Consider the following 26866-nt stretch of genomic DNA (forward strand, 5'->3'; position numbering starts at 1 on the left):
GACTGAGTTTATAGAAATACATTACAGAGTTACCCCGGACAGTTTGTTTGAAATTCGGGCAAAGCAACACAGGGCTATCTGCGCTGGTCATCCCTACTTTAGCAGTGTAAGACTAGAGGGAAGGCAGCTAGTCATCACCACCCACCGCCAACTCTTGGGCTACTCTGTTACCAACGAACAGTGGGATTAATCGTTACATTATAACGCCTCCACGGCTGGTAGGGGAGCATCTTATGTGTGACAGGGATTCGAATCCTCAGATTATGAGTAAAGCGCCCTAACCACCTGGCCATGTCGGGTCTCAGACAGAATATTTTATTTCAAAGTTATTGTAATACATCACAATGTTTCTTTCCTCCCAGCGTTAATACAGCGACTTAAAACACTGATGAATATTCACCACTACATAAGATCGTAGCTTCGAAAAATATCTACGAACGTTAATGAAAAAAAAAAATTGTACTGTTCTTACTGAATCTTTATACTGTTTAAAAAGAGATCTAGATGTATGGGAATGTTTTAAATTAAGTTATACAGAAAACTGGACACGCAAAATTACAAGTGTGGCGATATAATATTCACAATGGGAAAAGAAAAACATGCAAACCTGACATCAAAAATTAGGCTTTACTTTACGATTTTAACAAAACCATTCCTTTTACATTATTTTGATTTAGACGACAAATATGAAAGAAAAACAAGAGAGAGAATTCTCTCTTACAAGAAGCGCTATTCATCAAATGACTAAGTTATTAAAAACAAACCTAAGTAAGTTAACTTGGAAAAGCTGAAACCAAATACATTCATGTCGAACTGCCCCAATAATGGTTATCTTGTCACAGATTCTGTAAAATAAGCTTAACACTTTCTTCAACAAACGTTTTAAAAAATGCTCATTGGCTTCACATTCCTCACAACACCTTTCACTGGAAGAAGAATTGTACTTTGTGAGAGTTGCTTACGTTGCTATTACGACCCTTTTGCAATTGCACCAACGTTACAAAATTTCTTGTGAAAGGCTTTCATTTACCTGTTTCATATTTTGATCCTGTAGACAAAAACACACACCTTTAGCGATATGACTTATCTTTGTAAACCAACGTCCTTGTTTCCGTGAACTACCTACCGAAAAGATACATTTTATCAAACAAATGTATTGTGTAACGTGACGTACTAATCTAGCTGTATTTCACGCTGTTTTACAACGACACTGTCGTGGTGGTGATATTTATTCTAATCGTGGGTTCATGGACAGACTGCTTTATCGTGACGAAAGATTTGTTTTGACAGTTGTATTTTTGTTTTCCTACACTAGAGGGCTAGCTGTTTGTTTTGAATTTCGCGCAAAGCTACTTGAGGGCTATCTGCGCTAGCTGTCCCTAATTTAGCAGTGTAAGACTACAGGGAAGGCAGCTAGTCATCACCACCCACCGCCAACTCTTGAGCTACTCTTTTACCAACGAATAGTGGGATTGACCGTCACATTATAACGCCTCCACGGCTGAAAGGGCGAGAATGTTTGGTGCGACTGGGATTCGAACCCGCGACCCTCGGATTACGAGTCGAACTCCTTGACACACTTGACCATGCCGGGCCAAAGGGCTAGCTGTGGCCCACCCTTTATACCTTAAGTCTGTGAAATACGCATTAAATCAGACAATAAAATCGAAACATTTCCAGATCTCGTATTCACTAATATATATAATAATTTAGCTGTTTTCTTTGTTCATTCCTTAAATTTTATTACACTAATAAGAAATGATGGGTGACTTGAAGATCAGTTTTCTCAAGACAGCTGTCAGATTCTTTTTGTTTCTAGCACGTGTTTCTTTCCAAAGTAATAATATATTCCGTATGTTATTGTACTTCATGTGCGCCTGATCAGACACGAGTTATGAAAATACTATTACTTTTCCATGTGTTCTAACAGCCACTGTTTGTGCTATACATTCTATACATTCAGTACAATGACAGAATGACAGTAATTTCCTAGTTCATTCTGTAACAAGCTGACACAACAATATAAAATAATACACTTTGATGTATGTAGGTTATCACGGGTACTTCACACCACAGAATATCAACATTACCATTTTACTACGTAATGTTACGCCTCACAAGTTCAGAGTAAATGTTGTGCAGGGAATACATTTGGTATAAATTGTCCGTTTTTAAGCGTCTTTTGGAACCTGTAATGGGTTGTAATGTGCAGAAATCCACCTCACAGGAAAACTGTTAAGAATTAATCACACATTTGTTCAGTTTTTTATATATCCACGAAATGAACACAGTACGCATAAACGTCCAGTACATCCATATCCCTGACAGTTATGAGTTTTACAAGACTTAAAACCACAAGTTTACAAGATGTAAACCGAATTATGCTATCAAATTATTATTAAATTTTATAGATGTTATTGTGGTTTTAACCTGTTGACTGCCAAGTATTTCAGCTGCTACAATATAACTCTAATGCTTCTTCATTTTGTAACTTTTTCGTGATGCCATTTTGGATCGAAAGTGAAACAATTTGTAAGTAGGTCAAATGCATATATGGTGCTGATATCTAGCGTTGAAGTTAGGTATTACTGAGAATGAATTAACTCGTCTGTGGTACAGAACAGGTTAATTCGATTCTATTACTTTTTGTAGCAGGATCCTTACTTCATTTTAAAATTCATCATTTTTTTAATACTGTTGTTTGTTTGCTTTTTATGTTACACCTGTAAATAAAGTATGTACTTTACCTTCAGAAATTATAACTTGTCTATCCATCGATATAGAGTTCCATCTATTGGACTGAATTAGTTTGAAAATATATTAAGTATATTCATGATATGTTTACCACTAATATTTTTTTTTATAAATTTATCAGAATATTAAAAGCAGATACCCAATGACCAGTCAATTAAACTGGAGAAATTCTGTAGTGACAGACCAAGAATATTGATAGTAAATGAAAAAGAATTTCATTTTCAATTGATACACCACAAATGTCAGTGACCATTTTAGAATACTATTTGTATATATTTGAATAACATATCATAACCAATAATTTCAATGGTTTGTTTTCCACTTGGGTATTAAATTATTTGGTTTTCGAAATTTAAATTATTTTTTGTCAATCTATGCTATTAAGTACTACCATATTTGATGATAAAAATATTACACTGCTACAGAAAGTCTAATTCGGTGACAGGTGGTGAATCAAATAAAAAATTAGTATTTACCCAGATAGTACAGCTTTTAAGGATTAATTACACAATCTTTCCTACAAATTCTGAAATCCTTGAACTTTATTATGATGATATTTTCATATGTAATTGGAATTTGCAACATGAACTGTCACCTTTCATGTAGAGAACTAAGTGATTAGGTTAGAGATTCAGGTGTAGTCTGACCTAACCGAGCTACTGATCAGAGAGAAGGCATCCAGCCATCAAGGAACACCAAAAAAAGGGCTTTGTCTGGTAGCTCTTTGAACTGAGTAATGGGCTTGCCTGTCACTTGTATAACACATCTGTAAATGTAAGCATGGAGTATGATCACAGGCTCCACATCTCAGTCTTTGGACATTCTAGCCCTATGTAACAGCAAGCTAATCACTAGGCCACGTCAAGCCCGTACTTTGAACACCTAAGGCTGTAAGTGACAAACATACTAACAGAACCAGTTAAAAACAGTTTATTTCTAGAAAACAGAAAACATAAAATTTATAAACACTAACTTTCTGGTACAACTAAATTATACTTAACACTGACTGAAATAACTACTTGTGGAAATAACTTTGGAGTTGCATGTCACATGAATTTACCTTTACCATCCTACAACTGAGAATAATACAGAAACCATGCAGAGCCTATTTTGTAATATAAAGTGATGCAACGTAAACCTATTCTTCAAAAATATATACAAATTAATGTGTTTTATACATTGCTTTGATAGAAATTGTATTGTGCTTTTATCGTAACTCTAATTTTGTTTACATGTAAGATTATATTTTCAAAAATGTATTTTTTTATTTTAGCTTTAAAAACACCACTCTACTAGGTTTACCCACCACTGTAAGCTGCATGTAACTGAATAAGAGAACAAAACTGTTACATATTGTATTATTAACAGTGGTTATGTATCAACTTACTTTTATTTATATGACTATTCTATTTTCCATTTTTCAGTAGCCTCCACTTACCAATGCTAAGTGGTTTTTAAAACTAAAACAAAAGAATACTTAACAGTGTATTACTTTCTCCACCCAGACCAGCCATTTTTACATATATAGTGCATTACCTTGTTATTTTAACTTAATTATTACCATAATTACAACTACTCTTCAACAATACACTGAATATTTAACAAAGAATCGTTCTAATTAAATTTCATTTAGTGTTTCAAATAACTTCATTCTTTAGTTCACAATGAATGATAATTATATGATTTATTTGCATTAAAGGATCATATAAGCTAAAAACCAAGAAGAAAAGAAACTATTGACATTAAAGTCAGTTTTATTTATCTTCAGTTGAGAAATTTTTCATATACAAGAAAATTCTAATTAATTAATAGTAAAGTTTCATAGTTAATGTGAAATTTACGAAGTATATAGTTTAGTTACCAACCCTTCCACACATGATAGATAACTACACAAATATCCCACAGTTACCTTGATGGCTTTAAACCTCACTATGCATGTATAAAAACAGATGTAGGTCAGTCCAACAGTTTCTGAAGGTACAGTTTACACATACAAACATATATATTTTACTAATAAACACTGTACCAACAATGAACTTTAACCTCAAGGCTGACACCATTGACAATTAACAGAAACTGAACTTACTTGAACCTAGTGTGGACTGACTTGGTTTTCGATTTTTCCCTATAATGTTTTCCATAATACCAGACATACGATCTCTCCTTTTATCTTTTTTATTACGAATGGTACCTATGCATGTCTCTTCCACAATTTTAACACATGATTTGTGAATGTTCATTTCACAGTCTACAACAGAAAAAGAAATAAACTCCAGATTAACAACAAAAATTATAATTATCATAACTTAGTTTTGATAAATTAAAAAGATGACACCAATTTGAACAACTAACCAGTAGAGCTAGGTATCCAGAAATTTAGTACCTTACATTTAGTATTAATAATTTAGTTAATAACACTGTACAAATATGTTTGATGATAATCACAAAAACATCTTCAAACGTCAAAAAAATACATACTACTCCTAAAATTTATTCTTAAATTTTCCGTATCTTCGTACAACAAATAATAAATTTACATTAAATGAAACCAAAATGAAAATTTTTTCCTCAATTTTAACATTTTAAAGAGTAATCATTGAGTAAAAATGTCAAATCCAAAACCCATATTAACCCTTTACTCACAAACATTATTTAACATTTTAAAGACTAATCATTGAGTAAAAATGTCAAATCCAAAACCCATATTAACCCTTTACTCACAAACATGATTTGACATTTTAAAGAGTAATCACTGAGTAAAAATGTCAAATCCAAAACCCATATTAACCCTCTACTCACAAACATGATTTAACATTTTAAAGAGTAATCATTAAGTAAAAATGTCAAATCCAAAACCCACATTTACCCTTTACTCACTAACATGATTTAACATTTTAAAGAGTAATCATTAAGTAAAAATGTCAAATCCAAAACCCATATTAACACTTTACTCACAAACATGATTTAACATTTTAAAGAGTAATCATTAAGTAAAAATGTCAAATCCAAAACCCACATTAACCCTTTACTCACAAACATGATTTGACATTTTAAAGAGTAATCACTGAGTAAAAATGTCAAATCCAAAACCCATATTAACCCTCTACTCACAAACATGATTTAACATTTTAAAGAGTAATCATTAAGTAAAAATGTCAAATCCAAAACCCACATTAACCCTTTACTCACTAACATGATTTAACATTTTAAAGAGTAATCATTAAGTAAAAATGTCAAATCCAAAACCCATATTAACCCTTTACTCACAAACATGATTTGACATTTTAAAGAGTAATCACTGAGTAAAAATGTCAAATCCAAAACCCATATTAACCCTCTACTCACAAACATGATTTAACATTTCAAAGAGTAATCATTAAGTAAAAATGTCAAATCCAAAACCCATATTAACCCTTTACTCACTAACATGATTTAACATTTTAAAGAGTAATCATTAAGTAAAAAAGAGTGTCAAATCAAAACCCAAAACCCATATTAACATTTTAAAGAGTAATCCCTTTACTCACAAACATGATTTAACATTTTAAAGAGTAATCATTAAGTAAAAATGTCAAATCCAAAACCCATATTAACCCTTTACTCACAAACATGATTTAACATTTTAAAGAGTAATCATTAAGTAAAAATGTCAAATCCAAAACCCATATTAACTCTTTACTCACTAACATGATTTAACATTTTAAAGAGTAATCATTAAGTAAAAATGTCAAATCCAAAACCCATATTAACCCTTTACTCACTAACATGATTTAACATTTTAAAGAGTAATCATTAAGTAAAAATGTCAAATCCAAAACCCATATTAACCCTTTACTCACAAACATGATTTGACATTTTAAAGAGTAATCACTGAGTAAGTAAAAAAACCCATATGTCAAATCATTAAGTAAAATGTCAAAACCCATATTAACCCTTTACTCACTAACATGATTTAACATTTTAAAGAGTAATCATTAAGTAAAAATGTCAAATCCAAAACCCATATTAGCCCTTTACTCACAAACATGATTTAACATTTTAAAGAGTAATCATTGAGTAAAAATGTCAAATCCAAAACCCATATTAACCCTTTACTCACAAACATGATTTAACATTTTAAAGAGTAATCATTAAGTAAAAATGTCAAATCCAAAACCCATATTAACCCTTTACTCACTAACATGATTTAACATTTTAAAGAGTAATCATTAAGTAAAAATGTCAAATCCAAAACCCATATTAACCCTTTACTCACAAACATGATTTAACATTTTAAAGAGTAATCATTAAGTAAAAATGTCAAATCCAAAACCCACATTAACCCTTTACTCACTAACATGATTTAACATTTTAAAGAGTAATCATTAAGTAAAAATGTCAAATCCAAAACCCACATTAACCCTTTACTCACTGACATGATTTAACATTTTAAAGAGTAATCATTAAGTAAAAATGTCAAATCCAAAACCCATATTAACCCTTTACTCACTAACATGATTTAACATTTTAAAGAGTAATCATTAAGTAAAAATATCAAATCCAAAACCCATATTAACCCTTTACTCACTAACATGATTCTCACTAAATAACACAATATCATACTATTTATTAAACAGTCATGAGTCATGCAAATTTAAACTTCATAAAAGTTGTTTTAGTTTTAATAACAGATTCTCCATAATTCAGCTGTGAAGGTTTAGAAATTTTTTTACCATGTAAAGATTTTTTTTACAAATTAAGTAAAAAAACCTTTTTACTTAATCAAATTGTTATTTTATTTATTCCAATGAAAATATTATTTGTTTATTTGACAAAATATGCACAAACTAAAGAATAAGGAAGAACACTGATGACAAATGATCATTGGTCTCTGGAATATCTTGTTTGTTTGGTTGTTTTTTTTTTTAAATTTTGCACAAAGCTACTCGAGGGCTATCTGTGCTAGCCGTCCATAATTTAGTAGTGTAAGTCAAGAGGGAAGGCAGCTAGTCATCACCACCCACCGGCAACTCTTGGGCTACTCTTTTACCAACGAATAGTGGGATTGACCATCACATTATAACGCCCTCACGGCTGAACAGGTGAGCATGTTTGGCGCGACGGGGATGCGAACCCGCAACCCTCAGATTACGAGTCGCACGCCTTAACACGCTTGGCCATGCCAGGCCAGCATCTTGTTTCAACGGTAATCAGCCATCGTGCTGATGTCCCACCTTTCCTTCTCTCCATTTCCTTGTCTTGACTAAACCTTTCCCCTTGTGCTTTGCTGATGGTGCCAAGACTTTCAGGGAAATAGTCAATATGCAAGTATTAGAAATTGACTTTCCAGTTCATATAACATACAAATTCTTTGAATTTATCAAGTATGTTATTGATAATATTTTCACATTTCCTCGTCCTTGTTGTTTCCTAAAAAATTGTCAATAGCATATTTAAAGGAAGTACACACTTCTCTTTCAACCTTCTAACCGTTCATGTGAAGTTGATTTCCTAATCTGAATCCCAACCAAAATCCCTTCTTGAAGCTTCACTTCTGAAAGAGTTGAGAATTGTCCACATAGGTACTTGAAACAGTTGTCATCTTCTGGCCTTTACACAATGCTTCAACCAAGCCCAGTGTTATGTCAAGTGGAGGTAACAGGACAAACAATTTTCAGAATTGATGGTTTTTAATCCTGGTATCATACTGAATTTATATGGCTACTGTGTTTTCATCTGATGCTGATTTCATGTTCTGTGTCCAATTAACACAAAAAAAACATGGAAATCATATAACTGGATTGTTTACCCAAAAATGTACAGAGGGCTTTTAAGTATCCACAGAATTGCCAACCATGTTCTTTGTATTTTACCTTATTAAGAGATTTGAGATTTCCGTATGTTTCCTTCAAGAGGACCAGATGCACATATGTTACCATTGTAAAGTAAAATACCTTTTAGACTTCTTTTGGAGAAATCAGTAAAGAATCCCCACTCATTTGTTTCATGAACTACAATTCCTAACGTTGGTATTAATTCAGCGCTATTGTTGCGATAAACCGGGGAACCTTCTTATAAAAAATATGGTATAAGCTCTTTTTCTGTACTATTAAAATGATGTCCCTGGAGAAAGTAAAATCTTAGCACAATAGTCTGGACCCCAAAATTTCTGAAGAATCCTTTGTAAGGCCCAAATTTCTCCTCAGTTCACCTTGTATGAAATGCTGTGGTTCACTTCATGTTTCAGATTAAAAAAAAAAAAAAATCCCTGCGATCATTTCTACTGGCATTGAATTATATTGTATCAAAAGTCTCCAGTGAAGTAGGCACAAGTACATCAGGTCCATGAGCAACAGGCCTTACAGTAGACTGAAGGTCTGAATAAGAAATTTCTAAATTTCGAGTGTTGTAGCCTTCCCCACATTACATGAGCAAAAACAGCAATCATCTTCATGGTTTCTAGACTTATACCAGACCACTAGAATCTCAAAAGCAAAGAATTTAACTTTTGTCCATTGTCTCAACTCTTCAACACAAAAGGAAAAAATAATGTTAAAGTGCAAATACAAACAAATACTATCCAGAAAAGATATGTTCTGCAGCCTGTTAACCCTTTATACACTAATGGTGTTTCTTGTGGGTCCTAGAATGATCACTAACTCTCTCACATCACAACTGGTCCAGAGAAATCTATAGGCAGTGGTTTTCAAAATTTTAAACATAACAAAACATGTCCCAATTTCAATTAAAATTATTCATTCATGTAAAACTACATGATATTTTGTGAAAAACCTGTACTTGACAGAGGAACATGGATATAATTTTCAGATTCAGTGTACAGGAATTACTGAAGAGCATGTAAAAATTTCAAGAAATAAAACCACTGCAAACACATTATCAAAGAAATTAGGCGAACACAGAACATATACAGCACATAGGATAATAAATATTCTTAATAGGAATGTTAAAAGTACGTAACCCGAAATGAAAATATTTACTTCTATAAAAATCAACTCACTTTGACACTGGTATCCTTGGTTCCCAACACCCCATATAATTAACTGGCAGTGGTTACAGAAAGTTACATAATAGTAATGTTCTGGCAGGAAATGGTGGTTTCGGACAAAAATAGGCTGAAAATGTTAAAATCAAATACAATATTTACTTCTGTAAGTGAACACATGGAACAACCATTCATTATTAACTCACGTTGAGTGTAAATATTCAGTTAATTTCTTCCATTATTCGTTTCTTTCATATTCTATCTTACTTTCTCTACTATAACACTAACTGTTGTAAAACTAAAGTATAACAAAACGTTCACATCATGAAATGAAATATATTTTTTTTTTCTATCCATTATGACCACAGATTGTAACAAACAATTTTTATAACTTATGGTAAGAGTTTCAGCTTTTAACCTTTTCACATTTGCTATCATTCAATTTGCTGGTTTTATTGTACTTTTAAACACTCAGAATATGAAAAGCAATAAACCTAGTTAAGGGTAAACAAATAGTCAGGACACATGACCTGACCTTAAATAGCAAGCTCTCCACAAGCACTATGGGAAATATAAGATTACAACTTTTACATTTTAGTTACTTTTGTTGAAATTTATATAACAACACGAACATAAGCGGTTGTCCAAATATTAATTTATATCGCTTTGAAATGTGTTTTATTTAAAACACAGTTGTTCAGGCAGCAAAACAAGATATACCAAAATTACTATAATTTACCTGGCTTTTTAACTAGTCAACAAAGAGGTTAAAACAAATGGCATTACTGCTTAAAGCAATTACTTTACTCTGCATATAACACCTTTTTGCAAACTGCCAATTGTGATCAACAAAACTTAATAAAGAAACATAAAGAGCTAGATATTGGTTACAAACATGTTCAACATGGTTAAGATAAATTCATACAAACCTATAACAAATAGGAAGAATTTCACCATACCATTTTGCTACAGGTCACTGGTCAAAGGCCATGTCGTTACACTTGTTGATTTGCATTCAAAATTTTATTGAAATACTATTTTACGAATTTATGTCAATAAGTTTGAAATCAAACTCTAGATCATAATTCAAACTTTGATATTATACAAGTCAATTTCTTAGTTTAAAAGTAAATACTAAAATAACACATCAAATATAGAATTTTAGTGAATCATGCAGTATTTAAAATGCAGTACTGTTTAAAATTAAATATTTCAAAATAGAATATACAATAAGAACCTCGTATCTTTTTACTCTGTTGAGATAAGGCTTATGTACTGAATCAAACAGTGGTTCCATTCATCTCTTTCTATTTTTGGAAAAGTCTCTTACACACACACACACATTTACTGTAATATATGACATGAATAACCAACAAACAGCTTAGAATGTTCCCAGAGTGGTTTCCTCAGCCACTTTAATCTATGAAAAGACTGACACATTCTTTTGAACCAAGATATCAGGGAGGAAGGTTTTATCTTTAGTCTGCTTAAAGTTTCATATTTTTTGAAATCTAAATACATCTTAGTAACTAAGCTCAATAAATTATAGTGGAATTCTATAGTATCAGTGTAGTTATTTACAATTTTTTGGTTATCCAACTCTATACATAAAAAAACCTAAAACCATTGTTTGAGATCCTCCAAGTACAACAAAACTTTAAAAGGCTTAGAAACCTACGTCCAGCAACAATCAAGTACAACTGAGAGAACCGTTTTCTTTAGTTCTTTATTTATTGTTCTACACTCTAAGAAAAGTAAGTATTATACTTTACTTCTGTAGTAATACTCTACATACATATAATGTATAATAATTGAAATGTGACTGTATATTACAAAATACTAGTCCACTAAAACAGCCAAGACAGAGAAAACTATAAAGGTCAGTTTTATATTACTAGATACACGAGTGCATGTGCACCACATCAATGAAAACAGGCATGACTGGAAGGTAAATATAACAAAAAGTAATATGTATACCTAGAAATACAGTGTTTGACACAAACATTAAATCACTTTGTGCTGGGACTAGTATTGAAACACTTCAGTTTCACAAACAAATCTTTAGTAAAAATATTTCATTAACAATTCTGATTTTTGGTGTACAAAATACTTGTAATATTTACTAAAAGTCTAATACAAGTTTTGAAAATACAAATTCTGTGTCAAAAATTATAGTACAAATACTTAATGTGTGCAAATGTGTAAACAAACGTGTGTACATTATGCTGAGCCCATTGTGAAAGGGTTAACAAATACAAAATGTAAGAGGTTCACATTTTATACTATGACCTGCAAATATTTATAGTATGCATTTCTAGTTGGTTGGAAACTCTTAAAGTCAAATAAGAGAATCAAGAAAAAGCTGAAAACACAGGCAATATGAGTCATGTTACATAGAGCTCACGACTTATTATTTATTTATTCCATGATAAATTAAGAAATTAAAACTCAGGCAAAATAAAACTGTGAATTATAACCTACATTTTGATTCCAAACTTATTTACACACATTAATAATATTAATATTAATTAAATTTGTAAAATGATCATGACACTTTATATGCATTGTACATTCTTAAACTCAGTGAGAAGTTCAAACACAGTCATGTTAAAATTAATAGCCAAGTTTGACTTAGCATGTTTAATTATAATTACCTACTTTATGAACTTGCTAAATAATAATAATAAAAAAGATTAAATGTAAATAACTTCCTAAGTAGCAACAGGTGAATTTATTATTGTGAAAATGTTACAGCTATGGAGATTAAGCATCCATCAGGTTACATTCATAATAAAAGACCTCACAGTTTTTAAAATTCAGTAACAGGTACAATTCACAACAATTTTTAACTACCTTTTTGTTCCTTTGTAAGAATTTCAACTTTGTCTTTTCTTTAGCCACAAAACACGGACATCGTTCAATCAAGCTAACAGCTTGTTGGCTCTTCATTCCAAACTGTTTAAGAACAGTGGCAAGAGCAGCAACCATACCCCATGTTTTGTCATCAGCATTCTCAATATCCTCTCTGTAATAAACAATTAAACATCTGGTAAAGTTTATATTATCAGCATTCTCAATATCCTCCCTGTAATAAACAATTAAACACATCTGGTAAAGTTTATATCATCAGCATTCTCAATATCCTCCCTGTAATAAACAATTAAACATCTGGTAAAGTTTACACTATCTCATTACCTCAATTTTTCAATAAACCAAAACACTGTGAAGTGTTGACAAACAAAAGACCAAACTCAGTATCTATTAGGTTGAGGAATAATTTGTGAGCGTTTTTAAATAATTTCATTCAAGCATTACATGCAAGACTATACAATACTTCAATGCATGAACACATTACACCCAAAACATTTATTATGATACTTTATTTCATGTAATACCTAGGTATATAGTATGCATTGTTTTAAACAATATTGCCAGAAATTAAATGCGAAAAGCAGATGGTGTCGAAAATGCTCGAATTTGTCCACTTGACATTCCATTTAATGAGCTGAAAATGAAAGCAAAAATTAAAGACATATGAAAATCAAACACACCATCTATTAGAGCAAAAAAATTATCTACCAAATGACATGAAATATTTTGCGAAAGCGTTTCATTTATGAATATATTTTTTTAACTTGAAAAAATGCTCACGAATTATTCCTCAACCCAATAGATGCATGATTAAATCAGAAAGTTTTGCATTTACTAACGGAGAAATTTCTTTTAAGGGCAGCAGTCAGTTACTAATAATAATCTAACAAATTTGTTGATACAGTACAAAAACTTTCCAAGTAAATTTCAAGATGAATTTAAGTTTTTATTAAACTTATTAACAACAGAACTTTAAAACTTAATTCGATGGCTAGTATGCATTCAGACAGCAAGTCTTGGTATCAAATACATTTTTTGTGACAAGTTAATCTTACATGAAGAATTAGTTAATAAATTCATTCCACTCTATGAAAAAGCAAATCCAATAATAAATTGAATCAGAAATTTCTTTTACAACCTGGATCGTCTTCAAAAATAGTAAACATATGGAACATATATATTCTCTGTAAAGTTTACACTTTCAATTTATTATTAATAGACAAAAAAAAAAAAAAAAGATAAAAATCAGTTACCTGGCATACCAAATAACATATCACATTGAAATAAATAAAGTTCCATAAAGCTCTGGACATAAATTTCAAATCACTTCATTTGTGGTATTAAGTTTATTACAATCACAACTTTAAAATATTACAAACATAAAATTTAGAGCCTTATCACAATAATAAACAAGCAGATTACATGTACACTTAGGTTTCTGTTTGTGTTTTTAACACATCTATAAGCTTCAAATTGAAAATGTAATTTGTTCAACAATTTACAAAACATTCAGAAAGTAAATCTTAGAACTAAACACCTTTTACTGTTTTATTTAACAGCCTGGTTCAACATTGAAAAGGCAAATCCAAGAATAAACTTTGCCTTAAAGTCCTTTTGGTCACTGGAAGAATTCAGAAATTGCAGCTCAATTTTATGTAACTTACAATAAAAATAGAAAAATTTATATATTTACACTTCTAGAATATTCTTCATAAAACCACTTTCTAAGTATATGCAGAAAAACATATATACAGAATTAAATAAAAAAATTAGATATACTTACGAAAGAATTTCTAGCTTTGGAACTAACAGCTGTTCAATAATCTTTAGTTCTTTAGCTTTATCTAGCATTGCTTCTTCAAGTTGACTGTCTGATGGTCCAAAGAGGTTTCCCAGACCTGCAACAGATTATTCTGGTTCAACAGTTTGGTCTATATTAAGGGCATTCAAATACACTGAGCATAGACACATTTTTTTATTTTGTTACTAAAAACTGAATACAGCAGCAAAATGTAATAACTCAGCCCTTTTGTAATCATCAGATACAAGCATTTCTTTGTGATCCTTTAAGGGCTTTATCTCATCCTAACATTTCATTTACCCTCAATGAATCTAAAACTTTGTGCTGTTAATTTTTCACCCAACCACTTCTCATATATCCTTTCCGATGTCCTAATTTCTCATTTCACCAACTTCCTTGAGCTTCTAAATCTCCCACCACAGCCAACTTTCTTCCAAATATATTTAGACTATGATTACAGGTGGCAAAAAGAAATAATAGCCTACTTTTCCGAGGTCATCCAAATATTTCTAGACCACCCAGTAAACCTTTCTTTATCTCTTAAACTGTTTTCTACTTGTAGCTACCTTTTCCTTTTCCATAAAAAAATATATTTACCCCAAATATTTAACTACTTTAAAAATGTTCTACATCTGATTTAGTGTCTCCAAATAACTTGGCTGTCCAATTCACAAAAGATAATTTTTGTCACATCCCTTCAAAATTTCCTTCTATAAAATTTGTAACAAATATCATTAGCCCTGATCTCCATATGCAGCAAAACATTGAATGTAACAGATAAATGATCACTTGTACCCAAATGTTCTCCATGTTCCACCTTTGCTAACAATAAATCTAAAACAGCATTGTTTCTAGTAGATTCCTTGACTAGGTGAAGAAAGCCATTTTGAACAGTTTCCAAAACCTTTCTTCCTGATGGTTCGACCACCATTTTACAATCTTTATTCTGAAATTAAAATCACCCACACTTTTGACTTTGTTAATAACTGAAATTTTAATTTCATTGTAGAGTTTCTCACTAATTTAATTAGCATAATTTGGTTGTCTGTAACAATTTCCACTAAAAGCCTTTTCCTCTCATACCCACTAAAAAAATTCAAATTAATTCAGTCTCCTAACTATTACCTTTGATATCCTCATCTTCAACAGGACGTAACTCACATTCCTTCCCTCTATAATACTCTACTAATAATTTGTACTTCATAGAAACTTCTATCATCTATGTTAACCATGTTTCAGTTATTCCCATTTTATCAAAATATTCTTTACCGACCAGTGCCCTAAAGTCAGATTTTATTTTTTATACTTCTAGCATTACAGCAGTAACAACTAAGCCTATCCTTATAACTACTATACCCATTTCCTATGTTTCTCTACATCTTATTAATTTTGCTTTTAGTTTTTCCAGGCCCTCACTACTGTCTAATGTTAGTTTGAAACTTCATTTACAAGTAAGTTAATAACCCTAGCAAACAAGACAGCTTTTATAATATTTGAATGTAAATTATCCATTCCAAAAATCTCTTTTCTTCCATCAAAATTATCCTCACAAGTCCAACCAAAGCTGCTCACAAACAGAATCTTTTTACTGCTTATATGCCTAGTAGAAGATATATAGAAAAGTCATACTTGAATATGAACACCAACATCTTTTAGAAATAACTAAAAACATTTTTTGCAGTTCCTTTGGAGGTTTTCTCGTTACTGATACTGAATTCAGTCATGTTAATTTCTTCTGAAAGCTGAAAAAATTATTTATTTTCAAGAATTCAAATAATGATACTTAGGGCTGAGCAGAATTTATGTTGTTTTTATTAGGCTAGAAAACTGCTTGAGTGAGCAAAACAAATTTGCTAAAATAAAACATGATAATTGGTTAGATATATAACATTTAATTATCTGGTCAATAAATAACTTAACAAATGCTAATTTTGCATATTTCTTTCATATTTTGTTTAAAATGTTTTTTTACGCTTGGTAGGTAAATAATCAACACAGGAATTTCTATAAATATGATACAGTTTTACAGTAATATTATCAAATGATACAGATAAATTTGAGGATGGCTTGAATAGGTAATGAACATTTTATTATGAGTTTAATATATTTACAAATGTATCACAATGTTTTGACATCATCAGGTCTGAATGTTATAATATACTTCTCACTATGTTAAGCTTGTAAAAGGTTTTCTTTATCACCCATTAAAGCTATCTTCAAACTTTGTTGTCCCAAAGTAAGTTCATCACAAAAACTGTACACATGTTGGAAAAAAAAACTTTTCCAAACTTTTTAGGGCGATAACAAAAACAATGAAAAGAGAAATATAAGACAAATGTAGATATATTCTTTTTTTAATAACAATGAAGTTTCATAAAATCCAGAAGGCATGAAATAAAACAAATATTAAATATATTTAAATTGCTTTACACTACATACAAACTACATATTCTTATAATTGTTTTGTCAAATTCTGTGACTTAGTTCTGTAGTTCAAAGACAGGTTTATTAAATTAACAAACTTGACCCTTGGTGGTGGCCAAGTCCTTTAACAATATATATCGAATTTGCACTACTTTAAATAGAACTACGCGATTCTGGTAACAGAAAATATTTTACAGTTCAAGTCACTAATACTTTTCACAAATATAACATGTAAGCACATCTACAAAGAAGCCTGTTTAGGTGATAGACATTACAGCTACCTGGAAAACAAAAATATGAAAGAACATCAAAATAGCTCATTAATAACTTACAAAGGTTTCTTTTTGATCTAAAGTCAGCCAGCAATTCATTCAGTTCTTCCTTTGCTTTTCTTCTAGCCTTTATAAAAACACTTCTGAGATTATCTTCCTTTTCTAAGTGGTTTTGGAGGACATCATCTTTTAAAATACATGAAAAATATGTATATTCAAAACACTATAAAAAACAAAGTGAAATAAAATGACATACTATTTTGTATATCACATATAATGTAAGAACAATAGGAGACCTGTTGGTCCATTCAGACCATCCCTTTTTCTAAACTAAGCTTTGAAATGGAATTGAAATTCTCAAAATCAGTCTTTAGATTTCAAATATACATCAAACCTTTCCTCAATTGTATCTGCATCCCAACCCGTTCCAAAGTCCAACCAACCTGCTAGAAAAATAAAGCTGTCTTAGCTGAAGGTGATCCCTACCCAACCAAAATTTGTGTCCACTAGTCCTATTATAAAATAGGAAAAATTACGTGTATACACTTAAGAGATCTTATCCTGTCTTTATACAATAACCTTTCTATACAAGTTATCATGATAGTAGCTCTTTCCAACAATTCAATGTCCTCACATGGTAAACAGCCCAAGACTTAAATACAATGCACCAAGTGTGACCAATGGCATATACATCGAAGCTATCTCTTTAGACTTGTGTTCAACATTTGTGTTGAGATGACCCAAACTCCTACTTGCTGAATCATTAGCAACAATGCACAGCTTGGGTGGCTTACAAGATAGATCCACTACAACACAAAGATTCGTTTTTTCCCATCACACTGCTTTAGTTATTCTTATCAAAATTATGTTCATAATTCAAATTATGTCTTCTTCAGTCCATTTCGTACATTCATAAGTTAAAGCCAGCAGAATAACTTTGTTTTAATAGCAAGATAAGCAAACATTTGCATAACTATACAAAGAAAGATAAACTCTTTTATAACTGTTTCTTACCATTGTCAAATAAAAATTATATTTGATTAAATGTACTGTGATAAAAAAGAAAACCCCATAATTATATATCTTATGAGCCTTACTGGGAAAAAAATTCACCTGAAATACAATGAGAAATGTTTTACTGAAGAACATTGTACATTGTATAATCAATTATACAGTGCACTATAATCAATTATACAAAATAAGGTAAGTTTATCACAACTGATGCACTATAATCAATTATACAAAATAAGGTAACTTTATCACAACTGATGCACTATAATCAATTATACAAAATAAGGTAACTTTATCACAACTGATGCACTATAATCAATTATACAAAATAAGGTAACTTTATCACAACTGATGCACTATAATCAATTATATAAAATAAGGTAACTTTATCACAACTGATGCACTATAATAAATTATATAAAATAAGGTAAGTTTATCACAACTGATGCACTATAATCAATTATATAAAATAAGGTAACTTTATCACAACTGACATTATTTTATTTCTCTCCTTTTAATGAGAGTGCTTGAAACAGCTTTACTTTGCAGCAGGTTTTACAGACCAAATTAGAAAACTTGTAGGAATAATGAACACCTTGTGTAATATTCAAACTACTATGAAAAGTTATGAATGTCGATGAATATTTAATGAAACTTAAATTTCTCTGGAATAGGGTTTTAGGATATAACAAGTTTAAACACAGGTTTTCTGTATGATAAGCCTGAACATAGGTCTGAGTAGAGTATATTAAAATGATTTTGGTTCTTCACTAGGCCATGACAGTCCAGGTTGCCAGGTTCAGTCATGATTGATCTAATGACTTGGCATACCAATAACCTTACATCACAATTTCTATCAAAAAAATGCTTCATCATAAGGCCAGAGCACATCATTAGAAAAGTGACTGTTTCCTAACATCAATTTCAACTGTCCAGTTACACATAAATCCATATGATCTGCAATCCCCTACCTTCTTGATTCTTACACGTTACAAGACGACACACTTCACTTACTACAAATGGAATAACATTGTTACAGGTTTCTTTCTGGATAATCTTGGTGTCCTAACATGATACATATTCCTTTGTCTTCCAATTCCATTAACTTTAAGAGTTACCTCAGTCTCTGGATAGGGTTGTTATATACATCTCCCAAGAATTATCACTACCCACAAAATATCACTGTCAAAATGTAGTTCTAATGCATGCTGTTTCACTACAACTGTGGCAGTCACGACTTGCTGATGTGCACATTCAAATTCATTTTAATATAATGTATTCAGATCTAGATATGTATCATAACACAATGACTAGAGTACAGAAATAGGGGCTTTGTTTTGAACTTCAACATCATTATATTATCAAGATCCACATTTTTTTTACATTTGCTGATCTACTTACACTATTTTCCTTTATCAGTACTATAAACTAACTTCTAAAAGTATTATGTTTTACAAATTAATCAAATGCAAAATTGGTTTTTGCAATACATAATGAAATGCACATCACAACTTCAGTATAAAGCAATAAACTGTGACTGTAGTTATATTTTATACACTACACTTACCAATTTCATTTAAAATAGTTTCATCAATGTTCTTGACTTTTAAAGGCTAAATGAAAAACAAAGACCATATTACAAATGCTGGTATTTTCTAACATATGTAGATAACAGAAATATAATACTGCAACTAAAATAAACAGTACTGATAAGTTAAGAAATAAAAATTCTAAGTGTACTATAATTTATTTACATTTGGTTTGAAAAATTTCACTGAATAATCACCCTAGAAATATAAAAATGACTTTAGGTAACATTATTTACATATTTAAAAGTTATAAAGCAATCCACAAATTGTTTACATTTTATTATTCAATGATTAATTTAATAAAGCCACAATTCATATAACTAACCATTTACTATTATCTGAAATAGAATCAAATTCCTAAACTGTATACTTTTAAAAACAAAACAGTATGTAAAAGTGCATGGAAAAACCTGAAATTCTAATGTCACAAAACATAACGACAAATCCAAAGAAATAAAAATGACATTACAACTCAGAGAGAAAACAATATTCACTTTGATATTCAACATATTAATTCACACCTTCAAGTATGGGATATGTATATATATTTTTTCATTACAAAATGATACAAAATGTAAAACAAAATCCAAGGGTATTTGTACAATAATGTCCTGGAGATAAAAGCTTGATTTTACTTCTTTCAAAAATAATTTCAGTACATTTAAATCAGTATAACAACAAGTGAATATTTAAATAGATCAATAACCCTATTATATGCTTAATTACGAAGTTCAAGTGAGGCTTTGGGGTCATTTGTTTTCCTTCCCCTTTGCTTTCTCTTTAAACTATTTGTTCTATATGCAGGCATGTCAATGACATTTATGAAAAAAAGAGGAAAAGGTATATAGCCTGGTGCCAGAGGCGCCACAGCGTGGCGCAGCCGCGCCTGACTTGGGGGGTCCAGGGCATCCCCCCGAGAAATTAAAAAAAAAAATGGATGCTATTTGGTGTGATTTGGTACAATCTGGGACATAATTTCTTTATGTTTTTTGACATTGCAATGTTGGAAAAGTACACAATATATATCATATAAAATAACAAAAGGAAATTAAAAGACTAAATCAAACTAATAAAAACTATAACTTTCATTTACAGTTTTTAGCAGATTGATTTATTCTTTTAATTTGCATTCATTTTTTAGAAGATATATCAAAATATCTAAAATTAACAAATAAAATAAAAAGTAAATAAATGAAATTTAGGATTGTTTATTTGCTATTTATTCAGTTTAATTTTTTTCTAAATCAAAATATATTAGTAATATGAGTTAATAAAGCCAAAATAACTCAGTAAATATTTCAAATACAAATAATTTCATTATTATCCTTTTTGTCATCAATATCATCATCATCAACTACTGGTATGCTGCCAATTAAATGTTTTACAGTCATTGCCAATAACTACATCTCTGCTGCATATATTCCATACAATTTTCAAATAACATAAAACTACTCTTTTGACTAATCATGACTACCTACAGTTCAAATTGTTCATCTATGCAATCTTGTCATTATACTACTGGTACCTTAATGTCAGTGAATTTTCCATTCTTTCACAAATTGACAATACAAACTAAAACAGCATATGAAGGAAAGCTATGACATTGCTTAAAAATTCAACTACTGATATGGTTCAATATTAAACTACTGATATCAGTGATATGCCTCAGAAATTAAATTTTGTACATTCACTGACATCAACAACTACTGCTCTGCTGCATGTATTCCATTGAAATTTCAAATTACTTAAAATTACTCTACATGACTACCTACAGTAAAACTTGTTCATCTATACAATCTTGTCAGTAAATTACTGGTACCTCAATATCAGTATATTTTTCATTCTTTCACAATACAAACTGAAACAGCATATCAAGGAAAGCTTTGACATTGCTTCAAAATAAAATTAATGATATGCTTTAAAATAAACCACTGGCACTGTATGCTGCAGATAATAATAAAATGTTTTTCAGTCACCGATATCAACTTCTGCTCTGCTGCATAAATTACAGTCAAATTTCAAATCACTTAATTTCCTTTAATTAATCTTGGCTACTTTCCTCTTTTTCGAGACAAGGGTTTCCAGTGCTCTCTTCCGAGCTTTTTTCTCTCCTTCTCTGAATGGGCAGCTCTCTGTGCCTCTGCGGCATTCTGGACTTTTTCTTTAGCCAAGGTGGCTGGGCCAGATTTCACAGAACCATAGGCCTCAAGCCTTTCTACCCTTTTCTTCTGATTCTCCCTCAGCTTTGAGGTATACTTTGAAGCTGCTGATCTAATGTCCTTACACATTCTCTTGTCTACATGATCAAAATGAACATCTTTCCTTTTAAACATTTCAATCGCTGTTGTTTCTTTGGAGCGTAGAGAATATTTTATCGTATGGTATGCACACGATACCAGACCACGAGACCTGCAACGAGACGGAAACGAGACTGCCTCCAAGATGGCGGTCAGATTTTTTTTTCTGCAATAAACATTGAAAAAATACGATTTCTCCTCAAAAACCACCTACCCGGCCCCCAAATTGCTCATATTTTCTCCTCGAATTTACACGAATCTCGTGGGTGATCGTTGGCCGTTTGAAAACCGCGGAAATCCGCGTTTCAGCGGAAAAATGGCACGCATGTATGTGTATTCGTTGCTAAGATTTACAACGGGTTGTTGTGAATGTGCAACGAATGGAACACTTAAAAATCAGTTTCAATATAACTGTTAACACTTTTTTCCTAAGAACACATGACTGTTGCCAAGTGAAACATGCAGGTTTTACAAACTTTAAACACATTTATGGATTTAACAGCACTACTGCATAAGCTGTTTTTGTGTTATTTTTCTATGAAGTTTCTATTCACATTTTATCGATAATTCATAATCAGGATTGTGGAAAAACGTTTTTAAATTTTGCTCACTCAGCAACATTTTACACAGCCATCTCTACAAATGAACAAAGATAAACTGTTCCAGTTTAATATGACATTTCAATATCATTAGGATAATGCCATTTCCTTTTAAATTTGATGTTCAACACAGAGATAACTCATTTCCTTGGAACATTCAAGACTATTAATCCACTATTTGCAGATGTAATATTCAGAATGTGATACAATGACCTTTTTTAAACATTTGGAATTTGGAAACTATGACTCTGGATTACATTTATACTTTTAATGGTTTATGGATAGAAAACATTTCAGATATTCTGAAACTTTAACCAGTTCAGTACATTACCAAAATGTTACAAAATCTGTTATCACAGAGTTAGCATACCATATGTGTATATACGGACGACCTAGGTATTTAAAAAAACACAATACAAATATGCATGCTAAGAAATCAACAATGACAGTTTTACTTGAAAAGATGATTGCCACTCATTTTCATTTGTTTTTTTACACAAGTCCAAAAACAAAGCAAGAAACCATCACTCAGATATCAAACAAGAAAGTGACCAACCTGTCATATTATCCATCTTTCTCCTCCTTGTTTCAGTTGAGATAACTCTACAACTACTTATAACTAATGCCAGTTTAAACCTAAATACACTATTGTGTGTTTTTGGGCAGTGTGCAATATCACTGCTTTGTTGTAATAACTAGTAGTAATTATAAAGAAATAATTTTTGTGCAAACAATGTTATTATTACCCCTTGTAGTTAGCTTTTCTTACATACATAAGATGTTCCTTTGAAAACTTAAGTACAGGATTATCAACCAATAATAAATCAACATTAGATAACTACAGCACACTATATAGAATACTTAATGTTTTTTATGCTATGCAATCGGCATCTTTAGGGCCTGGCCTGGCCTAGCTCGTTAAGGCGTGTGCTTCGTAATCCGAGGGTTGCGGGTTCGCGCCCAAGTCGAGCCAAACATGCTCGCCCTCACAGCCGTGGGGGCGTTATAATGTTATGGTTAATCCCACTTTTCGTTGGTAAAAGAGTAGCCCAAGAGTTGGCACTGGGTGGTGATGACTAGCTGCCTTCCCTCTAGTCTTACACTACTAAATTAGGGACGGCTCGGTGCAGTGGGCTAACAACCTACTCACTTAAATACCTCTTCATGAAACTGCAAGTGATTGCGGCCCTATGTTCCTTGATGGAATCAAGTGGTGAATGAACAAATGAATCGGCATCTTTAGTTAAGCAAAAAAAGCACATAGGAATGATACAGCTACAAATAGACCATCTCTACATGACTTTCAATATAATTTAATGTTAGATTGTAAAATATGCACTTGACTTTGATATTATTGCAGTTTCATTATCATATCATCAACGTACTGTAAATAAGAGCATATACCTTACGTACAAGTAAAATCATGTTGTGTCAAAATGCATATTGATTATTATAGGCTATTACAGACTGCTTATGAGGTTGGTCAAATTGACTGACTTTGTAACCATTTCTTATTCATACATTTTACAATGTAACATTAAATTTTGATATTGAAAGTCAGGTAGAGATTCTTGTTTAAAATTGTTTTGGCACTGCATCCCTACATTGTTTTATATTTAAAAATACCTTTTATTACTTGCTCTTAACCTCATTAAGGAGTAATCCTGCATTATATCAGATTTACAGAATAGTAAATTATGCATCTAAAAAATGCTTTTAAAATTTATATATCAGAGTGATGAAAAAAACAAAAATTGGAAGACGTTTGAGTAAACAAATGTCATGACAAGGAGAGTTTGAAAATTCATTTAAGTATTTCCTTTTGAAACTAAGAAATTAAAACTTGTATGATATTATAACTCTATTTATTAGCTATGTTTCAATACCAGGTTTATTTTTATACATTGGCAACAATGTAGTTCAATTAAATTTTGAATGAAACTGTAATGGCTTGTAATGTACAGTTAAGTCTTACGTGCAACAAGAAACATCATAAGTGTTTATTAAACAAATCTGCTAATTCTGTTAGATGGTGCAATTTGTTTTTAGCATAAAGTTACAAAAAGTGTGAAAACATATTATTGAAAATATTTTAATTCAACATTATCCATGGTAAGGTTCTTTGCAACTATGTCACATTTTCCTCTTAAAACACTGATGTTCTAGTTTTCTTTTGGAAGTTGTTTAATATTAATTCAATTTTTATAATTGTGAAGCTTGTTATTTCTTTTACATTTCTTATGTCCCTGAATTCAGAATGCTTTCACTATGCAGTAATACACACAAAGATGTTGAAAAACATTCACTTGTAACATTGAAGTGCTTAGAATAAATAGCTTTAAACTACATTTCTATTTACATAAAACCTATAAATTAAAGAATATTTTCAAGTTACTTACAGCACCGGGCACTAGGAAGCTTGAATGAATTTCATAAGCCCATTTTTTCATTTCTTTTACTGTTCCTTCTTGAAAACTATTAGTAATCAAGTAGAAAAACTGGAAAAAAAATTGTATAGAAATCCTAAGAATACTGAGCTACCAACATGTTACTCTTGAATAAACAAACTACCTAAGTGTAAGAAACTAAATATCAAGAAACACTGTAAATCAATAGTTAATACTATCTAATTTTTAATCATATGAAGGGTAGGGTTTATTTATAAATGTAGAATGGAACCACTTGATTACCAATTTCACTGTTTTAAAGACCTTGAAAAGTTAACTAATCAATTTTAGTTAAGTTAAAATTTAAGATGAACTGAAGAACTCATAAGAGCATCAGAGTGTGATAAAGATGTAGTTGATGTACACTCAAAGTAACATCACGTCACATTTGCAAAACAGCCTACTTCTATAACATTAGGAAAAATAATATTACAATTTGAAAGACAGTGAATAACTCTGAATACATGTATCACTACTATCAGTATTTACTTGGTACCCCATTCACGTCAATTAAAATTTTTATAATATTGAGTATGTGTGCATGTATTGTATGAATAAAGTGCAAAATTATTTAATACAGTTATAAATTAAAATCCAATCCTGTAACTGGTGTAATTATTAAGATCTGTTTTTAGGAAGTAAAAATACAATTCACTGCAAATGAAATAAACACAACATAACCATAAAAAAACACCCAGATACCAAGTATGGAAACAAATATAAAATCAAAGAAGCCCTACTTATAACTAAAACCAAAATTAAACCAATATAAAGGAACACCTTTATACCTATACTAATTAATAACCTAACATTCAACTGCAGCACCACCTACAATCCTGTACCCATCTATACTCTTGTCCCTAAGACATGTGCCTGGCAATGGTCAGTTGCAAACTCTTTGTTTACCTGAAGATAACCTAGAAAGGTCAAAATATTGTTCTCTTACTTTATTAGTAAAAGTATTAATACCCACACCAGCCATTCTGAAATACATTTTTATTTCAAGTGGGTTTCTCATCACTAAGATAAATAAGATTCTTCCAGGTTTCAAAAATTTATGAAACTGTGGATATACACCTAATAAGCTTATGTAAAACCCTTACTGTTAAATGTATTATATTTTTTCTCTGTACATGAGTCCAGCACAGTCATTATGGCTTCTTTATACAACTATATCAATCTATGGCCATCTGTGACTTTTAAGCCAATTATGAGCGGAGAATACCTCTCAGACATTGACTGCACATTTAAGCTTAACTTTCTGTGCAGCTTCAAAGGTTTTCAATTATAATAATAAAACAAACAATTCTTTTTAATTTTCTGCCAGTCTTAAATCTCATGTTTATAGATGATAAAACTATCTTTGCTTAAGAATACAATTATTGATATTTTTTGTTTCTCATGTAATTTTCCTTGTCATATCTGATTTTATTGGAACAATGTGTTGTTTCCACACTGTGATCTAAATTAAAAATTACTGATAAAGCTTAGCTTCAACAGTACCTACATGTAAAGTCACATCAAAAATGGTATGTGTTACCATAAAGGAAACAGGAATAATATAAGGTTTTGCTGGAGAGGGAGATAACACAGTTCTAGCAAGAAAAATAATTAAATCTAATGGGAAGCTTATAAGATTTACAAACAAGCCACATGTCTGTAAACTTGTTTTTAGTCCTTTACACAACTGTTTCATTCCAGAAAGTTGTTTTAAATGTATATTAGTTTGTTAACTAAAGAAACATTTTTCTGAGATAACACTTCAGATAAGTTTTGTTCATTTAGCAAGCACAGCAGGCAGGGGTAAAATAATTTGATG

General features: G+C 30.9%; 1 protein-coding gene across 1 annotated transcript in view; it reads right to left on the bottom strand.

The window, feature by feature from the left end:
• Positions 1 to 26866, bottom strand: part of LOC143231672 (rho guanine nucleotide exchange factor 11-like) — a 150326-nt gene that overhangs the window by 65491 nt on the left and 57969 nt on the right. Inside the window, exons 15-21 of the mRNA XM_076466255.1 lie at positions 25000 to 25098; positions 19683 to 19728; positions 17165 to 17290; positions 14391 to 14505; positions 12590 to 12761; positions 9752 to 9866; positions 4841 to 5002 (exon numbers count right to left, since the gene is read on the bottom strand). Coding sequence (XP_076322370.1) covers positions 4841 to 5002; positions 9752 to 9866; positions 12590 to 12761; positions 14391 to 14505; positions 17165 to 17290; positions 19683 to 19728; positions 25000 to 25098 — 835 coding nt within the window. The remainder of the gene's footprint in view (positions 1 to 4840; positions 5003 to 9751; positions 9867 to 12589; positions 12762 to 14390; positions 14506 to 17164; positions 17291 to 19682; positions 19729 to 24999; positions 25099 to 26866) is intronic.

The sequence above is a fragment of the Tachypleus tridentatus genome, chromosome 11 (genome assembly GCF_004210375.1).
Source record: "Tachypleus tridentatus isolate NWPU-2018 chromosome 11, ASM421037v1, whole genome shotgun sequence".
Lineage (NCBI taxonomy): Eukaryota > Metazoa > Arthropoda > Merostomata > Xiphosura > Limulidae > Tachypleus > Tachypleus tridentatus.